Source organism: Solea solea, chromosome 19 (assembly GCF_958295425.1).
Source record: "Solea solea chromosome 19, fSolSol10.1, whole genome shotgun sequence".
In the NCBI taxonomy this organism is placed as follows: domain Eukaryota; kingdom Metazoa; phylum Chordata; class Actinopteri; order Pleuronectiformes; family Soleidae; genus Solea; species Solea solea.
The window spans coordinates 2108525-2135880 of NC_081152.1; the positions used below are offsets into that span (position 1 = coordinate 2108525).

Below are 27356 nucleotides of genomic sequence, written 5' to 3' on the forward strand. Positions count from 1 at the left end.
CGTCTGAGGGTGTAAAGCAATGTCAGAAAAGGCTTGAATGGCACTGAGGGGGAAGCCTGACAACAATGAAACTGTGCTCCTTTGTGGGTTTGTGTGTGCACATTTGAGAGCCTGAGTCACATACAGAAAGGAAGCTCATCTTTTTTGTTTTCTTTGTTAGTGGGTTTCATTTGTATTCTAGGACCTGGTGGCTGGTTAGTGCTTTATCAGACCTGAGACTGACAGCAACTGTATTGAGAATACATTCCCTGCCTGCTGTGTCTGTTCTCCATGGGCACTCACAGCGATAAACACACACACACACACACACACACACACGTAGGACATTGCAATGACTTCAGTTCTTCTGGACAGCCTAAATAAAGTCGTATCTCCAACGTTAACATAACTAGTTCAAGTCTTACCCTTAACATTAAAACACGAGTTACATCTTAGCCTCAGAAATGAGGTTCTGCCTCAATAGGGATCAGATTTTCAGTGATTATGCCAGAAAATGTCCACACACATTTGTCCACATTCTGTGGTAAAGAGACAAACAAAAGCAGCCGGGCTCCAGACTACAACAGTGCGACTACGTTTATTGGATTTTCTCGTATAAACCGGGGCTGAAACCATTCCTCAAGTAACTTGAGTCATTACAATACAAAAAAAAAAGAATCTTTGCACCCTGAATGACAACCGTGGCACACACAGAAGAAGAAGAAGAAGAAGAAGAAGAAGAAGAAGCAGAAACACAACACAGAGCGAGCTAACGTGGACACAGCAGAGAGACGGCAGCGTCTACAGCAGAAACAGAGAAAACAAACAGCGATGAGGAAAGAAGAGACAGCCTGAAAGCAGCAGCAGCAGTAGCAGCAGCAGCAGCAGCAGCAGCAGCAGCAATACTAGCGCTAGCGTTCATTAAACCTCAGAGTGACTGTTTTCTGCAGTGGAGAATATTGCATCAAAGCTCAGGACAAGACTGACTTCTGAGCATGTGGACATGTTTACTTTCCTTCATTTTAACCACATATAAACTCACTTGTGAACACACACACACACACACACGCCTGAATTTTAAATTCAACACATTTTACAGTCTTGTAGCAGTAGACATGTCCAGACACAGCAGCGACAACAATGTGATATTAACTGTTCAAAGACCATTGAAAACCTCTTCTTCCCTGCGTCGCACGCAGCAACACACACATCATAAATCCATGTGTAACTTTTATAAACACCGACATGCTGCATATTCACAGAAAGGTCAGAAACTCGACTAAAAGCTCATAAAAAACATTCTGATGTTCACCAAACACAGTTTAAACACCAATCGATCAAAACCAGCAGCAGCTGAAAACACCGGAACAGTGTAGACATTGAAAAGCTGCACTGGTTACATGAGTTTTTTAACTCCTACTGCATATTATTTACGGTACTTTAAAATGCATTAGTTCTTTAGGCAAGGGAAAAAAATCCTTCATTTATGCTGGGTTCCATCTGCATTTACTCTGATACAGTGATGCTTACACTTCTGCTGGAATCTCACAAGTGTTATCTTTATTTTGACACCAAGACAATTCACATAATTAATAATAATTGCAGAGATATAGGTTAAAACTGTAGATAAATCTATAACTATCAGCAGTTTGACTGACAGCTGCTGACTTGTTTGTTTATTGTTTTAGTTGGTAAGTTAGGCTCATGCTAGGCCTGAGGAACTGATCCTGAATGTTAGGATGTACAACTTAGTGTTAAAACATTTGATTTAAAGGTCATTTATTTTATTTTTTTATTTCTTTTTGCTTTGCCAAAATATGTTAAATGGGCAAACAATTAAAATGTTTTTGTAAAAAATAAAGTTGGTGGTTCGTTTTAAGAACACTGTGAATTTAAAACAGCACATTATCATTTCTGCATTTATTAAAGCACATATCAATTAGTTGGTGACCATTAGAAGAAATGTAATTATTTGCATTGCATGTCAGTTTACGCTGTGCGCGCCTAAATCTAAAATGTCCACTCAGGAGTCACAGTGTTCGTCTGTAGATGCAGCGTTTGAAAGATCAGACGTGTTTGAGTGAGCACACCACTGACTTAATGATTTCCTGTGTCAGAATGAATAGGACGCCAACACACACACACACACACACACACACACACATATAAATGCAGACACACCAATCAATGTTATCTATGAAACTAGAACCAGGGTCGGCTGGACTGACCTGAATCTAACAGCAGAGATATTATTGACCAATCAGCCAATCACAGATGACCTCAGAACAGATCAACATGTAGCTAATGTAACATACGTGTGAAGTGTAAACACGCTCATTAGTGTCTGGTTATACCACACATGATTTTCAGTTTCATGAATAAATTGCCTGGTTAATGGAGACTGGATTTATAGATTAAATAACAACGTCCTCTGCCTAATGAGATAAAAGAGCAACATTTTTACAGAGAGTTAATTAAAGTTCATTATTGAACTCTGGCTGATTGGAATGGTGGTTCGGAGGAAGTGGGCGCCAGTGAAAAAGGCCGTGCTGTTCGAGGGAAGCTGTCGGATTTTTAATAAGTTCTTGTCAAGTGAAACATAGCAGAGATATTCAAGATAAAGCCACATGGTCCTATCTGTTTTACAGACAACTCAGGGGGCTGTCCACACAAAAACAACTATTGGTATTTTGGGAGCCCTGAAATGCTACTTTATGACATCCCAGAGTGGAAAAGATCTCAAACACCACAGCAATATAGTGTGGACAACCAAAGATGTCACAATCCTCTCTGTTCCTGTGATAGTATACATCGTAACGTCTACTTACTCAAATAAAGCTTTGTTTTTGAAAATGTTGTGTACACAGTGCACATGCCAGACTCCCCATCTCCTTATTCTCTGCTCCCTGTCCTCCTCAGTGGACAAAGACCTATGCTCTTCTGTCCTCTCTGGACAGAAGCTCCTTCACTGCAGAGATACACAAGCTTCTTTCCCTCCTTTTCAAGAGAAGCCTCTCAGCTGAGCTCCAAGAAGAGCCTACTATCCTCTTCAAAAGCAGTGAAGCAACAGCCTGCCTTAGAATCAAGGTGGCACACTGCGCCAAAATCACCAGAAGATGGAATGGATTTCAAGTCCGGATTCGAGTCCAAATGGGGCATAATGTGCACACATGCAGAAATGTAAAGGATGTGAAGAACACAATGTTCTGTGTCATACACGACAACCTTGAGCTGGTGTGTGTGTGTGTGCAGGTGCTACTGCAGCCAGGCATGACCAGCTCAGATGAGCAGATGGCTTCATCTGTGGGCTCCTTCTCCTTCTCCTTCTCCTTCACACCATCCATCCCTCTCGTTCTCCTCATCCAGTCCTCCCTTCACAACCCGTCCAAGTCACGGCCAGCTGTCGACGTTATTCTGCCCCTCCTCTATTATTTTTATATCATCACAGTCTCCGTGACTCATGTGCTGCATGTGCTGCATGTATCCGCCTCTGTGGGTTCTCTCTTGGGGAACACAACATGATTAATGAGCAATAAATGCTCTTGCTCAACCATATACAAACTCATTTAAGTTAATTTCCCCATTGGATTGCCACGCAACTCCAAGGATGTATTTTGGGAGTGTCCATATCTGGCCAATCAGAAGTGAAAGTGACCAACAATTCCCACAGTCTTCAAACCAGTGGCATTTGGCACCGACTGGCAGAAACTAAATGTATTTCACATAAATATGTTTGTTTATGTTTATAATTATTTCAAAATAAAAGAGTTTGGCTTTTGTAGCCTTGATAGAAAACCATTTATGTGTACTTCTTATGCTTATATAAGTACAGAGCCCGCATGCACGCTTTATAACTCACACGAGTGAGATAATAAGTCTCACGCGGGCTTTACTAAAGCGTTTTAAAGTGTGCGCACGCTTTAAAAAATATTTCCGTCTATGTCACCTCTGGGGCTCCGTATATAAGAGAAGAGATGGAGGAATTGAATCTTCTGTTTGTTTTAATCTACAGTCTCAACTGTTCCACACTGGACCTTTAACTGGAAACATATGTATGTATATATATATATATATATATATATATATATATATATATATGTATATGTATATGTATACATAGATTCAGAATTTCCTTTACTACCAAAAACGAGGACACTGAGTGCAAAAGTGAGCAAGGCATTAGCAAACTAGCCTGGGTTAGGGTAAGTAGTGTTAACATGGAGCAACAAGCATTTGAGCAGCTCTGTGTACAGAATCAATTTTTTTTTTTCAATAGTTTTGAATCACAAATGTATGTAATGTATGAATGGAATGATGACACAGTGAATTGGAATCATGACATTCTGAAAGATTCACCCCTCTCATACCCCTCATGTTGCACACTAGACCTGTAACAGCCTAAATAGCACATCACTAATTGCATTACCGCTGAAAATGTGCATCATTACACTTTTTAAGTGGCCGTGCCAAAGCTCACAGATGGACATCAGTCACAGAGAGATGACGGTGGCAAAGCGACACATCAGTGATTACGTGTGTTTGTCATGTGTTTGCCAACCTTAGGACGAGAATCACGTGTGCCTTGACGCTGAGTAAGAAGTGACTCGTGTTGTGTGTTTGAGGCGACGAGGCACGCAGCCATGAGCAGTGTGACCGCTCCTGTGGCCGCACTAAGACTGAACACGGGAAAAAGAAGAAATAATTCAAAGTGGTGCATTTGCAGCCACGGCTTTGGGACTCTGTGTCCTCTTATGCGAAAAACATTTAATCCTTGCAAGGATTAAATGTCCCTGTAAAGGAAAAGGAAAAATAAATAAATAAAGCAGAGAGTTTGAACAATTCTATGTCATTTCAAATGGCTGCTGTGGAGTTTGACGTGGCTTTAGGGCTGAGATTAGGACACGACTAGTGTGATGGTTAAGGCTGGGATTACTTGAGGAAATGAAAGCAGCCAATGGAGTTCCTCACAAGTTTGCCTCAGTAATAGCAGCATGTGTTTGTGCTGACATGTACGTGTTTGTTAGCTGCTCCACTGAGCAGAAGCATCACTGTGTGAGTGGACGCGCAGCCAACAGTCATTGAAACTCCACTCACACTCCTGCCTGCCTCCAGTAAGAAGCAGGGAGGGCTGGAGGGAGGAGAGTTGGAATAAAGTGATGGAAACAGACATCTCTCCCCCCCTCTCTTCCCCCCCCCCCCCCTCCCTCTCTCTCTCTCTCTCTCCACAGACCAGCACAGCACTCTGGCTGTGTTTCCACTCCAGAAGATGTCTACGACAATGATGACTTCTCACTTTGTTGATTGTATTTTGGAAGCTAAAATGTAGCGCGTTGCTAAAGTGCATTCTGAAAGTTTCAGCTGTGAGCTGGTGGAATAAATTCAGGCTGCAGCGACGACTCCATCATTCAAAATCTTAAGAGTGAACATCTTCTGCTTTCTTTGCTGTATATCACAGAGCAATCATTAAGACTGAATCGTGTTGTGTTTGTGGACAAAACAAGACAATATGAGAACATCAGCATTATTTGCCAGGGAATCCACGATTGATTGAGAAAATAAACGTCAGACTCATAATAATAATAAGTATTAGTTGCAGACCAAGAAATACTTTTTTAAGGACTGTATAATGTCATATAGCGTATTTCCACTGGCTGTACTCGCCTCGCACAAACCGTGCAGCGTTGACTTTGCCCACGTTGAGTAGGTACTTTTTATTGTAGTGGAGATGCAACCTAACCGTGCCGTGCCGTGCCGTGCCGAGGCGAGTAGAGCCGGTGGAAATATGCCAATACCGTGTGATGAGTGGGCGATATGTGCAAAAACTATTTCGTCACTATGACAATAAATATTATTTCCCTTGCGTTAATTTTGTCCATCTTTAAGCAGAGGAGCTTACAACGATGGATGAAACGGCACAAGACCACCAGAAATCGTGGGGGCAGTATAGAGTCAACAGTCCAATCAGTAAGGAAGACGACGAAGAAGCAACCTACAGTTGCATTAAAATAATTACATGCCATCTATCTATCTATCTATCTATCTATCTATCTATCTATCTATCTATCTATCTATTTATATATCTATCTATCTATCTATCTATCTATCGATCGATCTATCTATATATAATGTTGTTGTGTGTGGAGGTATGTGATCTCTGAACTCCGTTCCAGTTTTCCTGCAGAGCAATTTTAGACGACGTCATTATTTCAAGGTTCAGTTAACACTGATCAACATTTTTCAACATTTTCTAACATTTTATTGACCAAACAACTAATGATGAGTCAGAATCAATATTGAAAGTAATAGTTAGTTGCAGCCCTATATCAGTGTCTCACAGGTATAGCGTGTGTGTGTGTGTGTGTGTGTGTTCACAGGTGTGTGGACTCTGTGCTTTTAATCTATGAATAAAAGAAGACGTGCATGTATCAACTGTGGAAGACGGCAGAGAGCAGAGCTGAGAGGAGTCGTGCTGTATGCTTTTAGTGTGAGCCTCACATGTACTATTGTCTGTTTAAAACCCCAAATCCATTCACACTATCACACAGTCATAAATAATAAAGGCCGATACTTCTCCATGTTTCCATTTTTTTCCTGGTGTATGAGATGAGGATTATTTTCTCCAGTGGGATTGAGCCTGAGTGCATCGCAGCAGCTTTCACTGAAGCAAGAATCTTTACGTGCTCTAAAAGCAGAGAATTCACATCTTTCCAGAGAGACCGAGTGGACCCAGTGAACTCTAAAAAACATGCAAGTGTAGTACCGACGTGTACCTGAGGGGGAACAAACTGCACCACTTAAAGTACAATTTCAGGACCCAAAAACACTGGTTCCCAAACACCTGACACGCCACCTAGCAAAGTATTATGGGTAATCCTCAAAGCGAGTATTTTACGTCACCCCACGGAGAAAGAAGGGGATGGAACTGACGTAGTTTTCTAATTATATAATCTCTTTAGAATCGATTAAGTCATAATCGATTTGTGAGGTACCAAAGGATTCAGAATATAATTTTGCTGCTTGAATCAGTTTGATGGGATTAATTCTTCTTATCCCCACCGCCACTGCTCTGCTGTTGTATACACAAAGGCTCCCTCAGGCCAGTCTGATAGTATTACTTGACAGAGCCTGTTTTCAGTTGAAAGACGCAGCATATAAATAATGTGACATCATTTCTGTTCATAAAGACCAAACAGAGGCAGAAAAACAACAACAACAACAACAACAACAATTATCCAGAGTTACGCACTGCAGCTTTAAAATCACAATTCAGGTGTCCTGATATGTGGTTGTATGAGACACTGACAGTAAATCAATGTGGACTTCACTGTGCATGCCCCCAGTGTGCCTCGCCTGTCCCTTTTGTCAGCTCTTGCTGATGAAAACACTCTCTCCGCCTGCGTGGATTTAGCAATCCCAAGTGACAGCAACACATAAAGGAGCACGAGGAGCTCCAACAAGACCACGAGGTGAAAGAGGGAGCTGGGAAAGATGTAGAGAGTGAAGGCAACACTCTGAAACATTACAACAAACAACATAACATCATTACGTCCTCAAAAAAGGTCAAAATGTTTCACTGGAGGGCTGAGGGAGGGAGGGAGGGAGGGGACCAGTGAGGCGACAGAGACAAGATAGATAAGAGAGTGACAACATTTGAATGTAATAGCTGGTGTTTGACCACTAAATTGTGAAGATTTGCATCTGGATCAACAAAAACCGTTACTAGATACTCTTAAACACTGGTTTACACTTGTAGAAAGTGGCTTAGGGGTTTAGTTTATTTTAGTTTAGTTGACCATGTACAGAACCAGGTCTATAATAAACAGCTCATATGCATCTGTGGTCCGTGGGCACGGTAACGGTAAACATTTGAAATAGGGGCGTGTACTTAGACTTTTGTAAAAGTGAGTGGGCCTGACGCAGCGTTCTCTCTCGTTACAGTTACAATATTGATGTGGCACAGAAGCCCAGGGAGACATCAAATACTGCTTACATGATCGCGAATGACTCAATACCACTTTTTTGATGCCGATATCACAACCTGGAATATCTACAGATAGCAGTATCGGTCCAATACATTCTTTGACCTATTTAAAGAACTTAGCTCTTGATAAACACATTTACCACCTAGCTATGAACAGCTATTTCATAAGCATAGCCCTCAATCACATCCTGCGTGTCCAAGAGAGTTTGCTGAGCGTGTCCGATGGTGGTGGACACTTTAGTTTAGTGAAGCACTTGCACGTGTTTTTTTGCAGGTTTACGGCTCATATTGGATTGTAACTTTTTTCTTTTTCAAAAATCACATCCAGAGATTTAAGCTGAGTGTTGGAATGTTATGAATACTGAGTATTGAACGGCCAATCCCTAATCCCTGCTCCTGTCTGAGTCAGCATTAACTCCAGCAGCAGCAGCAGCAGCAGCAGACGCTCACTCATATTGAATTTTTGAATGATTTTTCTTCTTCTTTGGGGCTTCAGAACATAAGAGGAAGAGTCCATTTCAGTGGATCTGTAACAGGGGCTCACACTGTCCACCATTTCACAGCATGATTGACAGCGATGCAGCAGGAAGCTGAGGTCTGGACTGAGGCTTTAAATTCATCCTGCATCCTCCTTCAAAACTATTGGAGCATACATTTCTTAACAGCTCTGAGGGGCTTTGCTGGTGCACCATGACAGCAGTCAATCAATCAATCAATCAATCCATAGTAGAGCAGCAGCAGCAATGATACACTAAAAACCTAGAGACAATACGCTCAGCTCTCTACGACTCGTTTGAGTTGTGGTACGGGAGAGACAAATCCACAGTGTGACAGGCATCGCTATCAGCATCGCTCTAAGCGCGGCACGGTGTGGATTATCACACACAGACGAGGTTTGTCTGCAAAAACGACTTCAGTGGGATTTCTGTATCAAAGGCAAAGAGACGAGGCAGCGGAGCTGTAGCTTAGTAAAAGCTTTGAGGCAAATGGGAACTGAAATAGTAACCTTTCAAAAGACTTGGCTGCAGACACACTTGCTTGTGCCAGTCTGCTTTGTGAGTCAATTTGACAAGACAAGAACATGTCAGGACACATTTGTGTGTAACACCACAAAATCCATATTGTCACTCTGATCCAGGACAACCACACCAAATCTCTTCTCAATCACGCCTCATCGTTTGTGCCATGCATGAAGCAACATTTTAAAATTCCGTTGCTAAGTTTCTGAACAGGTGAGATACTAATGTAGTTTAGTGTCCGTGGGCACTCGGCACTCGGACTCCTGACGGCTGTGCTAACAGTATGTGAATGCATGTGCAAATGTGTGTGAATGAGTGAATGGAAAAAACTGTAGTGGGAAGCAGCTTTCAGCGATCATCAACAACGGGAAAAATGCAATATAAAAAATACTGACCATTCATCCACCTTGATTATATATATGGATCGTGTTGTATGTATTTGTCTGTAAGTGTATTTATGCAGTGGTTCTCAAACACGTGCATTTACAATTTAAACTGAGGCAAGTGCAAATGTGTGCATTATAAAAGTTATTATTTTGGACAGGTAAGCCATCCATTCCTGTGTGATAAATGACTCACAACTTCATTTTATGCATGTGTCGTTAATACATTTCAAGTAATATTGTGACCCAGCAGTGGTTCCTGTGGGGGTGCATGGTGGCTCAGTGGTTAGTGTGTGTGTGTGTGTGTGGGTCTCCTCTGCACCCTCCACTTTGTTACGATGTTAGACACAAATGAGTCAAATGAGTTCACACAATAATGACTAAGCCTCTCTATGTCGCAGTATAGCAGTGGTAAGACCTCGTGTCGCCCGGCGACATTACCCTGCCTCAAACAGGAAGTGACTTATTTTAATGTCAAGAGAGATGGAGGCGACAGCAACAGTGAGCTAGAAAAGTGAGAGAGCTGTAAACCACTTACAGTATGAATGGAAAACAACTGATTGTGGCTGCTGTATACACACAAGAGCTCCCTCAGTCAAGTCAGATACTGAGCATAGGAATAATGTTGCATTGCTTCAAACGGAGAAGCATAAATAATAACAAAAGTCAGCAAACGTTACGTACTATTCCTTTAATGCAAAGGTACTGTGGGTGAAGTGTGTAAATAATTCTCCTCTGGACCAGCCATGTGCAGCTTTTTTATTTGGGGTTATTTATTTCATTTTAATGCTTTAGGGCATATACAAGGCTGTAGGAGGATGAAATGACTGTTTCAACTACACACACACACACACGTCTCAGAACAGCTATACACAAAGTTAAGCCTTGGTTAATTGCAGCTATTGTAGAGAAGTGTCAGCAGCATCCATGCAATCCTGCAGCCATCCTGGAGAGGATAATCCTGGATACTGGGGCAAATCACAACACACACACACACACACACGTCTACACAGACCTGCTAAAGTTGGAGACATCACTGACAGTGAGGCTGCTCATGCTTCAGGCAACCTTTAAATGTCAAAACCATGCACAGGGGCAGGTTTGCATCAGGGCACAGATTTTAAGCCACTTAACAAAAAGCTCACCAAATGAAATCTATGTCTGCTACAGTTGTTTATAATATCTTAAAATGGTTTGTTTGTTGCTTTATATTGTTGCCAAACTGAGGTTTGTGTTGCTTTGTGAACCACTCACTCACTCACTCAGTCACTCACTCACTCTTTCATATCAGATTTCTAAACTAGCCCTTTAACTACAGATTTTGTGGTTCTACCTTCAGTCACTTGTATTTACAGCGTGTGCAGTTGTAGCTGTCAGTCAGGCTCGTTTGTTGCTGCAAAAGAATCGTTGAAAGTATTTCAAAGTGCACGCTGTGGTTGTGTGTGTGTGTGTGTTTATGGTGATGCAGAGACATGTCAGCCGGTCCAGCAGTGTGACTCACTGATGTGTTTTTAATGGGTTTTGGGAAACAAAGGCGCTCTGTGGCTCAGAGGAATAAGATTCACTCAGCTTTGCATTCACAGACACTTCTTGTTATTAAGACACAGTCATTGTTGGTTCGGGGGGCTTTTAATGGGATGTGTTGAAAATAAGACCCGTACATGACTACACTTACACTTAAAAAGCTGAAAGAGACGACGTGTTGATCTTCAACTGGTCATAATAATGTTGAAAAACACAGTACGTTTGCATTCAGATTGCTCCGCTCTTTTGTTTTCACTTTGTTGTGAAAGCCTCTTTGACGGCAAAATGAGTGGGTAAAGAGCTGCAGTCGCTGTCGATGTCACGCACCCAAGGTAGTGTGTCCTCGATGCTGCACTAGACATCACATAAATCAAGCAATATGTCATAATATACTTATACAATACAATACAAGTCAAAAATATACTTCACAAATTCACAGCTTGGGGTACATGTGAAATAAATCATTCTTATCTAGCCCAAATGAGTTTTATTTTGAAAGTCAGATGCCACCAGCATCAACAAAGACATGTGCACTCACTGCATGACTTAATACTGGAGCGGTGCAGTATCTGTGTGTGAGCCTTTTGTCTTTTTACTTTTTACTTTTTCATTTCCATTATATATCTTTTAAATCCCTTAGAGCAGCCTTTCTCAAAGTGTGGTCCCCGGAACACTGGTGGTCCACGAGTGACCCCTAGTGGGTCCGCAAGGTGACAAGCAAGTAACATATGATGTTTTAAAATTTAAAATGTCAGTGTTTTAATTTCAGTGTTTCTCAAACTGCCTGCGACATATATGTGTTGTTTAGGAGGTTGTAATTTGTGAACTGTTGAAGTTGCAATATTGTTTTGGGTTAAGTGGTCCTTGGTCTGAAAAAGTTTAAGGAACAGAGGCTTTATTATATTTTGTGTATTGAGTGTATTTTTATTTATTTATGTTTAAATAAATAACGTACATAATATATTATGTAACGAGTAAAAACAAGGACGTCAGTATGAGAGGCTCTGTATTTGTAATCATCGCCGGGCTTTTATGAAGGTATACAGGCAGGCGTGGTATTAAATTAGACACGATGACGGTTAATGGGTCAGTTCTGCTTCACGGGTATGAGCGTGTGCGGGTTTAAAAAATGTAACCAATTGCGTCCTCTAAAATGTCATCAAATAAATGGTCGAATCTAGCTGTACTTACATTTCATTACCAAAAGTTTGCATGGCTTGTTGGTTTAGAATCAGCTGTTTGTCACAGATCGTCTGACGCGAAGCTCAGAGTCGATTCATGTCGATTTATGAAGCAGCATAGAATAGTTTATTTTCACTGTGGTGAGCGAGAAGGTGATTGGATGAATGTGCTACTTCCAGGGAAGCTCAGCTTCTCTGGGAGCCAATGGCGCAGTGGGCAGGAATGGATGCATGATGATTGACAGTAAAGCCAGAGCCTTTTCTGTCTCCGTCCCATGTGGAGTGTGCGACCAGCAGTCCGTTGTGTGTTATTTGCTCGGCGATTCATGTTTGTAAATATCACACACTCCCTTGTTCCAACTTTAACACAGCAATTATTTACTTGGTAGTTTAAAGTAAATAATTGTACTGGTACTAATGAATTATTTGTTTATTTATGTCTGACAACAACTCTAACTTTAGCCGGTAGACTCCAGAGGTGAATGTTTGTCACAAAGCCAGATCACATCCATTTATTTCCCCCCAGGCTCATGTAAACTTTCAGTGACTCTGTGGACTAAGATGAAGGGACGTTAATCAGGAAGTCATGTCAGGATACTGCAGCTCCAGAATAATGTCCTCTGCTGGAGGAATTACAAGGATACGATATGTTCAGTCTGTCCAGTTCTATGATCTATTGGTCGATCTCTGTGGATTTTAAGTGTGCAGTGAACTCTGACTGAATCCAGCACCAGTCCAGTTCATTTGAAGTCTGGTGAACCCTCTAAAAGAGTGATAAACCCATGGTGGATGGAGGGATGAGTTCTGAACCAGTTGGAGATGATGGAGGTTTTTTTTGAATTAGAACATCTTTGAATTGTGTGTCTGTGTTTGTGTAAAAACTGAGTGTAATTAAGGCACAAGTGGCTGATCCCCTACAAATGTCCCTCGAAGCAATCTTGATATGTTGAAAATGCCACACAACTGCAAAGAAGATTCATGACAAGCGAACTCCACGTTCACACTCTAATGGATTCTCCATCTCTCCGCAGGATTGGGTTTCACCTGCGAGGGAGGAAACCAATTTCAATTCTGTTATGCTTCCAAAAGTCCTCTGTGTGTTAAACCCTGACTGCAGTCACCACCATTAACTCCATGTTAGAGTGGTATGAACTGACTGACACTGGCACTGCTGCTGTTATCACTGACAACATGTCTGCCAAAAGGGATTTAAGGGAAAACATATATTAACTTAACTCAAGGCCTCAAATACACGCGTCCACTTTTCTCACTGACAACTTTCTCCAACTGGAAACTTGACTTTGTTCCATAAGTGTTGGTGATCCACTGCTCAAGGGAGTCATTATGGGACTTTGGTGTTTGAAATCCTTCATTTTCATTTACCTCAGTGGCTCATGTGTCTCTGTGAGCTAAAAACACGGATAAATAAAAGATCAATAAACTGGTGCGTATATATATATATATATATATATATATATATATATAATAAGCTGCTGAATGTGTGAGTGCGTGAGTGAGGGGATGGGGGTTTGACCTTGATGCTGTAGGCTCCTCCTGTCCTTCACACTCTAAAATTAAAATGTTAAATGTTAAATGTTATGCACCAGGTAAATGTAAAAACCTTTAAATGTTGTTAGTGTCTGAGAGTCTTAGGAATAACATCCAGATATATATGATACTGTGTGTGTGGATATCAAGCTGCACACAAGTTTTCTTTTGAGACGTTTGTGCTTCTCAAAGAAGACACTACACTGTAAATACACTCTAAAAAATATCTTATTTATCATCTGTATGACTTAAAATGGATTTCTCACAACACCTGGTCTCTTTTTTTGTCTCTTTAAAGTTAAATGAAGGACATTTACATGTGTTAGAAACAATGTAAATTCTGCTATAACTACTACTACTAAATACTTAGACTTTAAATGAAGGGTTATTATTTAGTAACTTTGGTTTAACATAATGTTGTTGAGTCCATGTATTCTTGTATGTCATAAATGGATTCAGTATAAATAAATATACTGCCTTTAAAAGCAGGAAAAGTCATCACAGATACGTTATCGCCAAAATCTAAGACTATATCTTATCTCATGTCACCATAAAGATATAATAGACAGTATTGGTATTCTCTGCTGTTTTCTCTGTCCTGCTTCTGCCTAACATGGTGCCATTCTGTCATTTCCTGATGCTTACGTGACACAATATCCTAAAATCTCTGAAGCCCAAGGATCTCTTTGTATAATAAAGGAGAGGGTTGGTTTTTTGTTGGTTTTTTGTTGTTTTAACCATGGGAAACAATCTCATCCGTCTCACCCTCTCACATTTCCTCTCCTCCTGCTTTCAAAAGTATTAGAGAAGAGGAAGACTGAGAGCAGATCAGAGGAAGGAAGCTGGAGAGGAAACAGGAGACGTGACAATGATGAAAGGAGAAACGGGAAATGACAAGAGACAGAATAAAAGAGGAGAAGGGAGAAAAGCTATGTTTTCTAAATGAAGTGGACACGCCTCGATGATATTTGTACAACAACACAGTATCACTGTGGGTCTATAAAGCGGCTCTGGATGCAGACACTGCAGTTGGCTCTGTTTCCCAGCTGGTGCTCTCCAATCTCCGCGCAGATGTCAAGCTGTCTTTCCAGCAGATTATCGCTCTCACCCTGAGAAATTAGACCATGCAGTGATCCGGCCTATCTTCACACACACACACACACACGCACAATCTGCGGCATCACACACACACACACACACACACACACACACGCAAACGACAGACCTGCGCTGTGACACTACATCGCTGCTGGGTGATCTCATTAACCACAGACACTGACTGTGTGATGAAACCAGTGATGCAGCACATGGTACAGTGTGTGTGTGTGTGCGTGTGTGTGTGTGTGTGTGCGCGTGTGTGTGTGTGTGTGCGTGTTTGTTCAAACATTTAACACTTGTGCACATTCTACGGGAAAAGACAGGAGTGACACGAGGATTGATTACGGAGAAGACTGAAGCCCTCTGGGAACAGGCTGATGAATTCAATCTAACATGTGTGTGTGTGTGTGTGTGTGTGTGTGTGTGTGTGAGACGGGTGAATGAATGAAGCCTAGCTCAGCAGGGAAGTCCTCATTAACAGTCACGGGACATTCAGCATCTCTGTAAGACCAACTGTCACTTTGGAATGTTTTTGGTTTTTGTTTTTTTTTTTCTTCCTAATAAAATCAAAAAAGTGTGAAAGTGATAAAAATCTGCGGGAACAAGATGTTCAGTACGAGATCTAATTCCTCACAAGGAATATGAGATGATCATAACGTTACATTAAACATTAAACATGTGTTAATAACATGTGATAACCTTAATAATGTTGGTCTGAGCATCTTAACCCGTTACTGCCAAAGGAAGAGGATTTCATTTTGGTGATAATCTTGATATTTCAAATCTTTAACATCATACACCATAAAGTATATCGTGATATGAACTGTTCCCATATTGCCCGGCTCTGTGCTGTCTCTAGTTTTCTGTAATATAAAGATCTTCAGTATGCTCACAGTGTCATGTTGGCTGTCAAAGCATTTGACAAATGAATCAGAGTCAGTTTCAAGATGTAAAATACGGAGCCCTGGAGGTGACGGAGACGGATTTCTTTTTACTAAGTCGCACTAAGTCGCACATTATAAGCTCTAAATGAATGAATGAATTAATGAATGAATGAATGAATGCAATTTACATTACATTCGGTGGTCTCAAAATGCACTAACGAGATACATCGGGCTTGAAAATGGGTCTTAAAAAGACAGAAAAATGTACAACTCAGCACACAGAGTAACTATGACAATACAAACATACCAACATATAAATGTTGAGATTCAGCCACGCAAAGCAGCAGCAAAGAGAGGCAAGCTCATGCTTGCCCAGAATAATTAAATTGATGTTTTCTTGTTATCCAGGGTCTGAAAGTGATGAAAGCAAACTTGTTCAGCTACTTCAGGATAAACTCAGGAGGATGATGTGCAGAAGCACAGGCTCAGTCTGCCCTGCAACCATCACACAAGTCCAGACATTTAAAATGAGATTTTGAATATTATGGCCAATACCATTGTTAGTACAATTTCAAGTTACCCACATTGCAGGACTTCATAAGTATGGATGGAGTCTCTCTGGAAAGGGGGACGACATTGTCAGTCATTACCCAGAATTAAATCAGAGTTCATTAGAAGTACAGCACATGTACACACATGTTTAAACTCTCCCTGTAACACAGTTACTGCAGCAGTAGAGGTATGTGGTCTATGTGGACGTCTTGGTCAAGCAACTTCTCGTCATCTGAAGCTGAAAGAACCTTCAGTGTCTTAAAAAAGCTTAAGACATTGCTTCACAGCGACGTTTGAATATATAATCTAATATAATCTAATCTGAGCTCCAGAGCAGGGAGAACTAAACCTTTGACTTGTACAGTCCAGGTGAAAGTGTCATAGGGAGTACAGTTTAGAGGAAATGATATAATATGGAGAAAGAACATAAGTAAGTAGTAGACTAGGCTTATTATTATAATGAGGACTTATTACTGTTATTCTTTTCCTTTTATTATCTGTCTCTGAATTAGGAATTAAATCAATTGTCACATCCAGGATAAAAGCGTCTGCTAAATGACATGTAATTTAATGTAATGTAATGTTTTTGCTTACCCTAGTTACTACCACATAAAATCAGAAGAAGAAGAAGAGTTGGTATTATGGTCTGTATTTCTATAGACCTTTCTATAGTCTTAATGAGCTGCTTTACACTACAGTTTTCACCCACACATCTTTCATATCCATTCACACACTGCAACATGGGGTTAAGTCATCGTTCAAGGACACATACAGACTACCAGAGTCAGGAATTGAATCCACAACCTTCCAGTTGAAAGGCAACCCGCGCTACCACTGAGCTACCATGGCTCAATCCTATAATATTATAAAAAGAAACTTCAACTTCTACCAAAGTCATTTTCTGGTAAGATACTTGTACTTTTACTCAAGTATCACTTTCAGGTACTTTAGATGTGTTCTAATAAAGTCAATGACAGATAATTATACTGTATAGTGATTACAGCACTGCTAATACAGCAAAGATAGTGGTGGCCTAATTAAAATGTCACATAGAAACATCAAGTGTGCACGGAGCAGTGATGAACCTGGAAGACGCTTCACGTGAACACATGAAAGTAAGAGAACTGTCACATCTGAATCATGTTTTCATCATCTGCAGCTCTTTTAATCACCTCATCTCACTGTGTCCTCCTCCTCCTCGTCCTCCTCCTCCTCCTCCTCTACAGCTGCTGCAGAATCAGCTCCACCAGCTGTTGGTCTCCATCAGCCAGTCGACGGATACTGACACAACAGGAGCTGGACGCATACCAATATTAATGTGCAATTTGCAGGAATTTGTGGACAATTCAGCCACCGCTATTTTGGCAGTGGCCAGTGAAGTTACCGTCTACTGCGTCACAAGCTGTCACCTACACTGACCCAACATCTCAACCCTTTGCCCTGAGAAGCAACTGCACCAATTACATGGATATTCTGTGCTCAATTTGTTTGTTTAAAGTGCCCACCATCTTTGAGCATCACCACATATCTTCACACAAGACATCATTGCTCAAACACACTGAAACGACCCAAAACACATGCAGGAGGAGAAATGAGCTGCATTTTCACAAACGCTGCAGATTCAAAAACACAAGCAGAAGAGAAAACACACACAAACCCCAAAACACACGCAGAAGCAGAAACACACACAAACCCCAAAACACACGCAGAAGCAAAAACACACACAAAAATCCCAAAACACACGCAGAAGTAAAAACACATACAAACCCCAAAACACACGCAGAAGGAGAAATGAGCTGCATGTTCACAAACGCTGCAGATTGAAAAACACAAACTAAAACACAAGCAGAAGCGAAAACACCAGCATATTCAATAACGGAAGTGGGTCTGTGGGAGCACTCGTTTTCGTGCAGCTCTACAACCAGCCGTAATTCTCACTTTATTAAAAGACCTTTATTAAGAGGTTTTCCTCCTGTAACAATGCAGTTTTTATGATCAAGTCGACAGTAGTTTGCTCTGGGCGTAGAAAAGTATGCTTTTATTACATCTCAAAGTTGATAATATTTTACTTTATTAACATTTTACACAATAGACAACCACCCGTAGCTATTAGCTAACATGAAACGTCAACATAAACATAGCAAAGCAGCTTGTTTTCATTTAAATTCACAAAGAACCGCTGCAAAGAGCAGGAGGAGGAAACTCCTGCCGTTTTGAGTAACATCACGACTGACGAGTTACCATCCAGCTCGGGCGCCCTCTCCCCATCAACTCCTCCCGTAGTAACCACCCCCTCACTCCAGCAAGGCAAGTCCAAAGATATAATTCCATTTCTGTCTTTTTGTGTATTGAACGTTCAAAAGAGATAAATGAAGTTAGGCTTACTGCCAAGGCGTCTGTCTTTGTCTGCTTCAGCACTGAGCTGTGGACAGCGACACAAGACTGAGCCGCTGTCCTCAGTGCCACACAAAAGCACTGAAACAGAGATGAAGGGGAACTTGGTTTTTCAGGCTTATTTTTAACTTATTTTAAATTGTTTGCAATATTGTTAATATTTGTCTATTTATTCATTGAATATCAATTTCACTTTTATTTGCTTTATTTTTATTTGATTTATTTTTTCTTTTATTCCAGTCTCCAGTGTTTTTCCTCATGGCTGACTGAATAAATTAATGAATGATCCATATTAGCGTTTCCTCACTTTCTCATTTCATGTTTCATGTTTCATGTTTGATAATTGTTCATCTTATGTGTTTGGGTTTAGATTTTATGAATCATTTTATGAAAGGTTCTCCCATATGTAAATAAAGTTGGATTGAGTTTTGTATCGTGTGTCTTGATGTAGACCAGAATATTGTTGGACCAGTTGCTTGTGCTTGGAAAACAAAAACTAGCCACATCGATATATGACAGTGATCAACCCACAACAACAACAACAACAACAACAACAACAGCAGCAGCAGCAGCAGCAGCAGCAGCAGCACAGACATTCTGTTCAAAAAACAAATCATTTGTCATGTCCACGTTCATCTACAACATTGTCTGTGTGGGAGTTCCACGAGAAAGTGGCAAGAAAGGACTCTTCATCAACATCAACAGCAGCAGCATCATCATCACTGTCAGCAGCAGTGACTACAGGGGCGTTACACCACTGTCTAGGGCCCAACGCTGAGAGGAGGGGGCCCCTGATAACAGCTGAGTGCCTTCATAAACGTTGCTTTCATTTCATTCAATTTGTCTGAAATCATCAAGAAGGTTTTTAAAAAAGATGTAAAATAGGTCAGCAGCACTCAGACCCCCTGCTGGACCACATGGTAATTACTTCAGTGGTCTGATGGGCTTCTAGGTCAGGATGTCACGATTACTATATTTCACATTTAATCGCGGTATTAAACGCTACGGTATATTCATCGTAACATTTCCTCAATACCGTCAGAAAAGATTATATCATTTGTAATTAATTGTGTACAACACATGTTCGACTCAGTGGAACATGACGTGTTAAACGGCGTTCACTTAACGTTACGTTATACGTAATGTGAGTCTGTTTCATTTATTACAAATGTATTTGTGTCATTGTAATAATAGATATGTTTTATATCTGGCCACATACAAATAGATACATTATTAAAACGATTAAAATAAACTTAAACATTTAGTATAGATGACAATTGATGACTTAAATCATTCAAACATTTCCTCTGGGGGATGAATAATTGTTGCTATATAATAGTTAAGTGTATTTTCTACATTATTTTGTTATGTTGGCTTTAAAAGATATAAATAAATAAAACCTTTAGACCTATAAGCAGTGTTCATGTGATTTTACACATTCATAGTGTTGTGAAATCAATGAACGCATAATAATCGCGATAATCGGAATATCGCGATTCATTCTCTGACAATAATCGCACTAAGAAAATCTTTAATCGTGACATTGTATTTTTTGAATTGACTGCAGGATTTTAAAGTGGGATAGCCCCTAACCCACATGTTGAAGATTCTCACGTGAATGAAAAACTGTTTTCATGAAAATGTCCTTTACCGTTTAACGACACATTAATGCAGGAAAAGCACCTTTATTTTCAGTATAGTGTATGTAACCAGTCTAAACGACCACTCACACCGTCAGTGTGCAGCTGACTCTGTCACAGTATCAGAAACACCTATTCTAATCCCACTCTATAAACACTCTATGGCTCCATGGATGCATGTTTCCAATGTCAACTTTATGATGCTCCAACGATAGAAGAACCCCCCCGCCCCGCCCCCCCGTCTCCCACGCATGTGAAACAGTCTAACTGCAGAGACTGCTGACAGTGATCTCTCTCTCTCTCTCTCTGCTGATGGAGATTCTCCCACGCATCACGGGTGGGCTCCGTTCCACATGCACAGTGTATGGCGTGTGCTCCTGCATGTGTCTATACACTTGAATTTGTTACCAATTGAGGACGTTTTTTGGAGACCAAACACCTTGTCCTAATTTAAGCAGAACCTCCTCTCTGGAGGAGCTGGTTATGGTTAATGGTGGTCAGGTTAAAGTCAGGGTTAGGTGTTATTAACTGGTTATGGTTATGGTTTTATATTTTAATAGATGAATGGAAGTCAAGTGTAGAGTCCTGAGAAGAGGAGCTAGAACAGTAAATAACCTGACTTCAAAGACTCTCTGTGTGTGTGTGTGTTGTTTTGCAGCACATTTTAACAACACACACCTGAAGTCACGTTGCTGTTATTGTGTTGACACACACACACAAACAACAGCAGAGACGAGAGTGTAAACAGCTGAAGGTTACATACATGACGACATTATCACACTTGTTTGACCATGGCACAGTCAGTCACTGTACCTGCTGCTGATGATGCTGCTGCTGCTGCTGACACTCTGCTGCTCCACAGCAGCCACATCCACAGCACCGCGGGCACGATGACCGAGCAGGCGGCCGGTGGCATGACGAGAGTAGCGGGTCCACCGGGGAGAGAGAACCGCAGCTCCTGGCGCGCGCGAGAGTGTGTTTGTGTTTGTGTGTGTGTGTGGGTGAGTGAGAGTGAGAGAGTGAGGCTGATCTGTGGTCAGTCAGTCAGTGAGTCTCGTGGAGCGCGGTAAACGTCGTGGTTGCGGTTTAGAGATCTCGGTGCGCACGTGAGAGCGACATCCTCCTCCTGACTGAGTGTAACGCGCAGCTCCTGCCTCTGACTCCGCGCTGTCCTCCTTCTCTCCTCCGCGGACTCATTTGCTCTCTCTCTCTCTCTCTCTCACTCTCTCACACACACACACTTACTCGCTCCCACCCACTCCCTCCACATACAACCTGACCTTTATGATAATGATAACATTTACAGGGGCGTTGCAATGGAAAGGCAATTGCATGATTCCTACAATGAGACCCCCCCCCACACACACACACACACACACACACACACAAACCTGGCTTCACATGTACTCAGAACTCAGAATTCCAAGGTCACGCCCCTGAACTCGGATTCCCAACTCTTCAACTCAAAGCAAGTTCTTCTTAGAAAACTAAATACACGTTTACGTACGTTACCATAGAAAGTAAAATCCATGTTTTATGTAATCTCTTGTTTTATTAGTTATTCTTGTGAAATAAAAGACATGTTTTTATGTAATCTCTTGTTTTATTAGTTATTGTTGTGAAATAAAAGACATGTTTTTATGTTGTCCTTGGTTCAGTGCAACAGTCATATTGTGCAGCTCAAAACAAAACTCAGAGGAACTTAAACGTTGGCTTTTTAAAAACTTCTAAAATAAACACCATCATGCTTAACAATAAAAATAATATATAATCAGTATCTTGTAAAATAAAACACACCTTTTTATGATGTGTTTAATTCTACTAGTTAACTTTATACAATTATTTTGTTAATGTTAATGTTATAGGTACAATTTGTAGTATTTCTGGGGCTACATTAGCAAACATCAAATGTACTGTCCATAAAAAGGACCCCTGTGTTGTATAATCGCTGTATAATAATTAATGTATGATTTCCGTGCAACTTTAAGATACTGAATACCCGATGAAATAAGATGGAACAGCTCCAAGCATTAGTGGGATAGTCCCACATTATAGTGTTTCCAAGTATTTTTTATTTTTAATGTAGTTTTTTAATTAAGTTTTCAATTTACCACTTAATAAATTATAATAATCTCTCGCTCTCTTCCTGTCTAGTCGAGCCAGGCTGTTGAGGTATATATAATATATATATATATATACATATACATGTATATACGTATATATATAAACTACTGAATGGACAATGTTGTTTAAAATTGATGAAAGGCTTTTATTTACTTGTTGTTTTACAGTATATTCCCCTATAAGTATGAACCTTGACATATTCTTTTAATTCAAGGAGTCAAACAATGGCAGGAGGCAGAAAAGAAGACAGAGAATGAGACAGAGAATGAGACAGAGTTAGTTCTGTGCAGGGTCACCTCAGGTCCCTTTCGCCTCAGGCTACCAAAGTTCTTTGAAAGGCCACTAGGTATAATAACTTTGCAGAGACAGAGACACAGAGACACAGAGAGACGGAGAGAGGGAGTCTCAGGGTGACTGTTGTGAGATCAGGGTACACTTATATAAGAGAGAGAGAGAATAATATTGTCTCATGTGGTGCAGATTTACTGGATGGATGATGCGTTATCCTTATCCTGAATGCTGGAGGAGGGTGGGATGTGGGGGGGGGGGGGGGGGGGGGGGGGTTGACTTACGATCCATCTCATCCCGAGTTGGTAATCTCTCTAAGTAGTTGTATTTCACTGTAGCAATCTACTGCAAACTGTGGCTTTACTGAAACTGAACATGCCTCAGACTCACTGATAAATGCTGACCACTGCAGGTCTTTATCTACGTATAATGTACTTTAACATCATTTACAATACAGTGTACGCTGCATTAAACCACTGTTGGTTTAACTCTATCTATCTATCTATCTAAGCTTGTGTATAATTCATGACACACGGTCATTAATGATTCAGTGATATGGTTCTAAAAACAAGCTCTGCAGTGAGACAGAGACATGGACAAGAAACCAGAAGGAAAGAAGTAACAGAGACACATGTCAGTAAACTCCGACCTCAGCGGCTGCGTCTTACTACTCAACTGCAAGATTTGTTTTCCCTTTAAGAGGTAAATAAATCTCCTCTTCCTCTTCTGAGGCAAACTTCACCCCATTTCCTGATTTGGGATAAAAGGAGGGCAGGCTCCGGTACCGGTATCTGACACTGAGCTCCAGCCAGCGGCGTAGGCAGGAAATAATCCACAGATGAATCGATTATGAAAATAATCGTTAGTTGCAGCTCTAGCTTTGTTGGTCTCCTGTGTCCAGAGGGCTAAAAAATAAAACACCAGGGGGCAGCACCACTGGTTGCAGAAATTTGAATGTGAAAATGTTTGTATTTCTGTTATTCCTGGATTGTGCAACTGTGTTTATACGTGACTTCTCTTTCACTCGCTGCCCAACTAACTGAAACCAAACTGAAGCCAAACAATCTAGTGTTGGTGTCAGCGGAGAACGACGAGTGGAGGAGAGAATCAGGCGTTCCAGGGACTGTCATCTGTTAAATCTGCTGTTCTGCTGCTGCGGCTCCATTAGCTTCAACTGTGGCAGCGACAGAGCGAATCTCATCAATAAAACAAGTATTGTTTAACAACGAGTCAAGTCTGCTCACGGTAACGCAGCTGACATGAACGCCCATTTACCCCGGCATCACCCGGGCATCTGTGTGGCAGGAACGAGGAGGAAAGAGCTGAAAGAAACAAGTTCATTTCCCCACAAATTCAGACAAACACAAAGCTGTTCATAGACAAAGACTGAATATGTTTAGCAGAGTTGAATTTGCATTTACTTTTAAGCGTTTAAAAGACGCTTTTATCCAAAGTGACTTACATAAGACTACTGACGGAGGGTGAGAGTGGTTTTACAGCAAGTAAAGCCACTAAACACATCATTATTATTATTATTATTATTAATATTATCTCTGTAATAAGTGATGACATGACATCTTCCTTGTATTATCCCGAGACTCAGCACGGGAGCATCATCCACATGAATGAACTGCTTTCCTCTGCTGAGACAGGCAGCATGGCGTGCTAGCTGAGTGGTTGTCGGCCAACATGGCTGCTCGCCGTCTCTTCCATCATCAACCGAAGAATAAAATGAGGAAGAAGAGTCATCATTATTTCTGTGAGAGATCAGCAACACCATCCACCCCCTACCACGCTCGCTGTCATCAGTCCTCATCCTGCCTCAGTGTCCCTCTGTCTAATCCCCCCATTCCATCTTTACCCACAATCTCATCTCTTTTATCTCTTTTCTTTCCTGCCGTCAGTGGTGGTTTCTTCCCAGATAAATGCGAGGGGAGATAAGCGTCCGCAGCGCGCCGGGCTCAGTGACAACCCGCTGCACGTTGCTGCATCTCTACTTCACACGGCACAGCTGAGGTGCAGAGGTCACACTCAACCGTGAGCCATGTTAGAAAAGTGCTGTTTAAAGGGGGAAAAACAAAGGAGAGCAGCGAATACAGAGGTGGATGAAGGAGGAAAGATAAACCAACCTCAGTTGAAAAAGAAGAATCGTTCCATCGTTTATCAGTGTAAATGAGAAAATGATGCTGATGAATGTTTGTGCTCATAAGAGCTTAAATCGTCAGTTTGTGTTCAGACACTCACAGCAATGCAGAACAGTGGGGCTGAACCATTGATTGTTTTTAAATTCACAATGCAATTTGATTCTTTTATTTTCAATTTTATTAATAAATTAACACTTAAAATACATTATAGCGATAGCAAAGTTTACAGTAGGTGTGTTTAATTTACATAAAATATTTGATACAATTGTTCACTCATTACGTCTAAAGAAATGTGAACATTGGTTAAAAAGTTATTTAAATAACAGATTTCAATATGTCCAAAAGAATGATATTAAATCATGTTTGAGAAGAGTAACCTGTGGAGAGCCACAGGGTTCAGCATCAGGACCTAAGTTATTTATTCTTTATTTAAATGACATGTGCACAGGATCAGAGTTTGTGAAGTTTGTGGATGATACTGATTTATTTTGTTCTGGCCGTAACATAAAGCAGTTAATTTCATCAGTAGAAGATTAGTTATATAATTGGAAATTTGGTTTGACTACACCATGTGATCATTAAATGAATGCAAAACATAATGGATGATTGTTGGTGGCACTAGGACCAATTTTGACATAAAGTTGAATTTAAGGGATGTTGAAATTGAAGGAGTTTATGAAACAAAGTTTTTGGGAGTCATTATAGACCACAGACTTTGTTGGAAACCAGACACAGAACACATTAAACGTAAACTGTCCCCATCTATTGCTATTCTTTATAAAACAAAGCATTTACTGAATAAAAACTGCCATAGGATATTATATTGTTCACTTGTAATGCCCTATATGTCATACTGTGTCCAAATTTGGGGAAACAGGTATAAAACAAACCTAGATCCTATAATTAAACTTCAGAAAAGAGCAAATAGGAATCCACTAATCAGTGGATAACATTTTAGACATTTTATTTTTTAAAACATTAGAGATCAACTTTTGTGTGGTGAATAAAACTCTTTTCTTCGTTCTTCTTCCTGTTTGCATTCTTTTCTAGTCTTGATGACCATCCGATGCTGCTTTACACTACAGTTTTGCCATTCACCTATTCACACTGTGCAGCACATCGTTCACACCCATTCACACACAAGGACACATTGGCATGTGGAGTATCGTAACACCCCCACCGCTGCCTTTGGCGTGACATCTGCAGGTGTAAACAAACCCAGGTGGCATACTTTCATTTAACTGCAGATTGCCACGTCTCAGTTAGGTTTAGAAAGTCCCACGTACGGTCCTCCAGGATGTCGTGGAGTAGAGGACCGTTGTTGGTCAAAGAGTGGACATAAAGCAGGGGCTGCACACAGCACAGGCAGCACAGGCAGCACAGAACATGTGTTATATTTAATTCAACCACACTTTAGTAGAATACAGTATTACAATTCAGATGCTTTTCAGTGTGCCTGTGCCTATATAAGCTGCCCTGCGGTGTTTGGAGATCCTCTACAGTTCCTAACAAGCCGCCTGTGGCAGTTAGATAACACACTACAGAGTGTCTGTTCACTACTGCTGTGTAAAAAGGATGGATTAAATGCAAAGGTCGGATTTACGATCACTAATTGCTGTGTGCAAATAAATCTGATTCTAAATTCCATGGCCAACACGAGTGTACTTTATACAAGCAACAGCTCGCTGATCTGTGATCATATACTGTGGAGGATGCATCAATTATTAACTGCTCAATTTGAATTTTATTTGCCCTCCTTCATTCAACAGAAGAGGATTTATCTCAAACTGGTTGGACTGCTGACAGTATCCTCAATCGCAGGAGTCAATATCTGAGTGAAGCAGCAGATGAGTGGATCAGTGCTCATATAAATCAAACAATGATGCAACAGTGAGCAGCAGATAAAAAGAAGAAGAAGTGTGGTGGCAGCAGAGATGTAATCACAGGGAAAGATCTCTGACTGATGTGGAATCACTCACGTGCATGGAACCGCTCTTACATTTTCTCTGCCTTGTGTTCATTGAAATGAAGACCACGGTGCAATTCTTGGGTTTCTCAGTCTGTATTATTACACAAAAAAACATGCAGTCATTCATCTGCTGCCATCTGTGATCAGATTCCACCTCCAGCCATGTTGACACGATTCTGGCTAATTAATCAATTAAAATGATATTACACACATTAATATGAGGTTTTTTTTAGCTCTTAACTCACTCACATTTTAATAAAACAATCCATTAAACACATTCATTATAATGAAAGTGCATCTCCATGCCTGTATTATTACACAAAAAAACATGCAGTCATTCGTCATCATTTAAAAAAAAAAAAAAAAAATCTCTCATCCGCGTGCACACATACGTACGAGCGCGCGCGCGCGCGGCTAGCGTTAGCGGCTAGTTTGAAGCTAATAGCTCTCACATTCACGTTCCTTGCCGACCCAAACTCTCACACGCACACAATGCTCACCCCGCGACTCAGCAAACTTATAGTTTAGTTTTATAATAATTATGACAGTTTAAAGGTGTTTACAACAAAATGAGACACTTTACAAAACTTAGCGCACTGAGCAGCGGGAAAAACACTTACCTTCAGCCATGTTGAAACGACGCACGTA

General features: G+C 40.8%; 1 protein-coding gene across 6 annotated transcripts in view; it reads right to left on the reverse strand.

The window, feature by feature from the left end:
• The window catches only part of LOC131446372 (seizure 6-like protein), a 54982-nt gene extending 33807 nt beyond the window's left edge, over positions 1 to 21175 (reverse strand). For all 6 annotated transcript variants that reach the window (XM_058617556.1, XM_058617555.1, XM_058617552.1 and 3 more), the window contains exon 1: positions 20997 to 21175. In XM_058617556.1, the coding sequence (XP_058473539.1) occupies positions 20997 to 21099 (103 nt within the window). In that variant the 5' untranslated portion in view covers positions 21100 to 21175. The remainder of the gene's footprint in view (positions 1 to 20996) is intronic.
• Positions 21176 to 27356: the final 6181 nt, after the last annotated feature.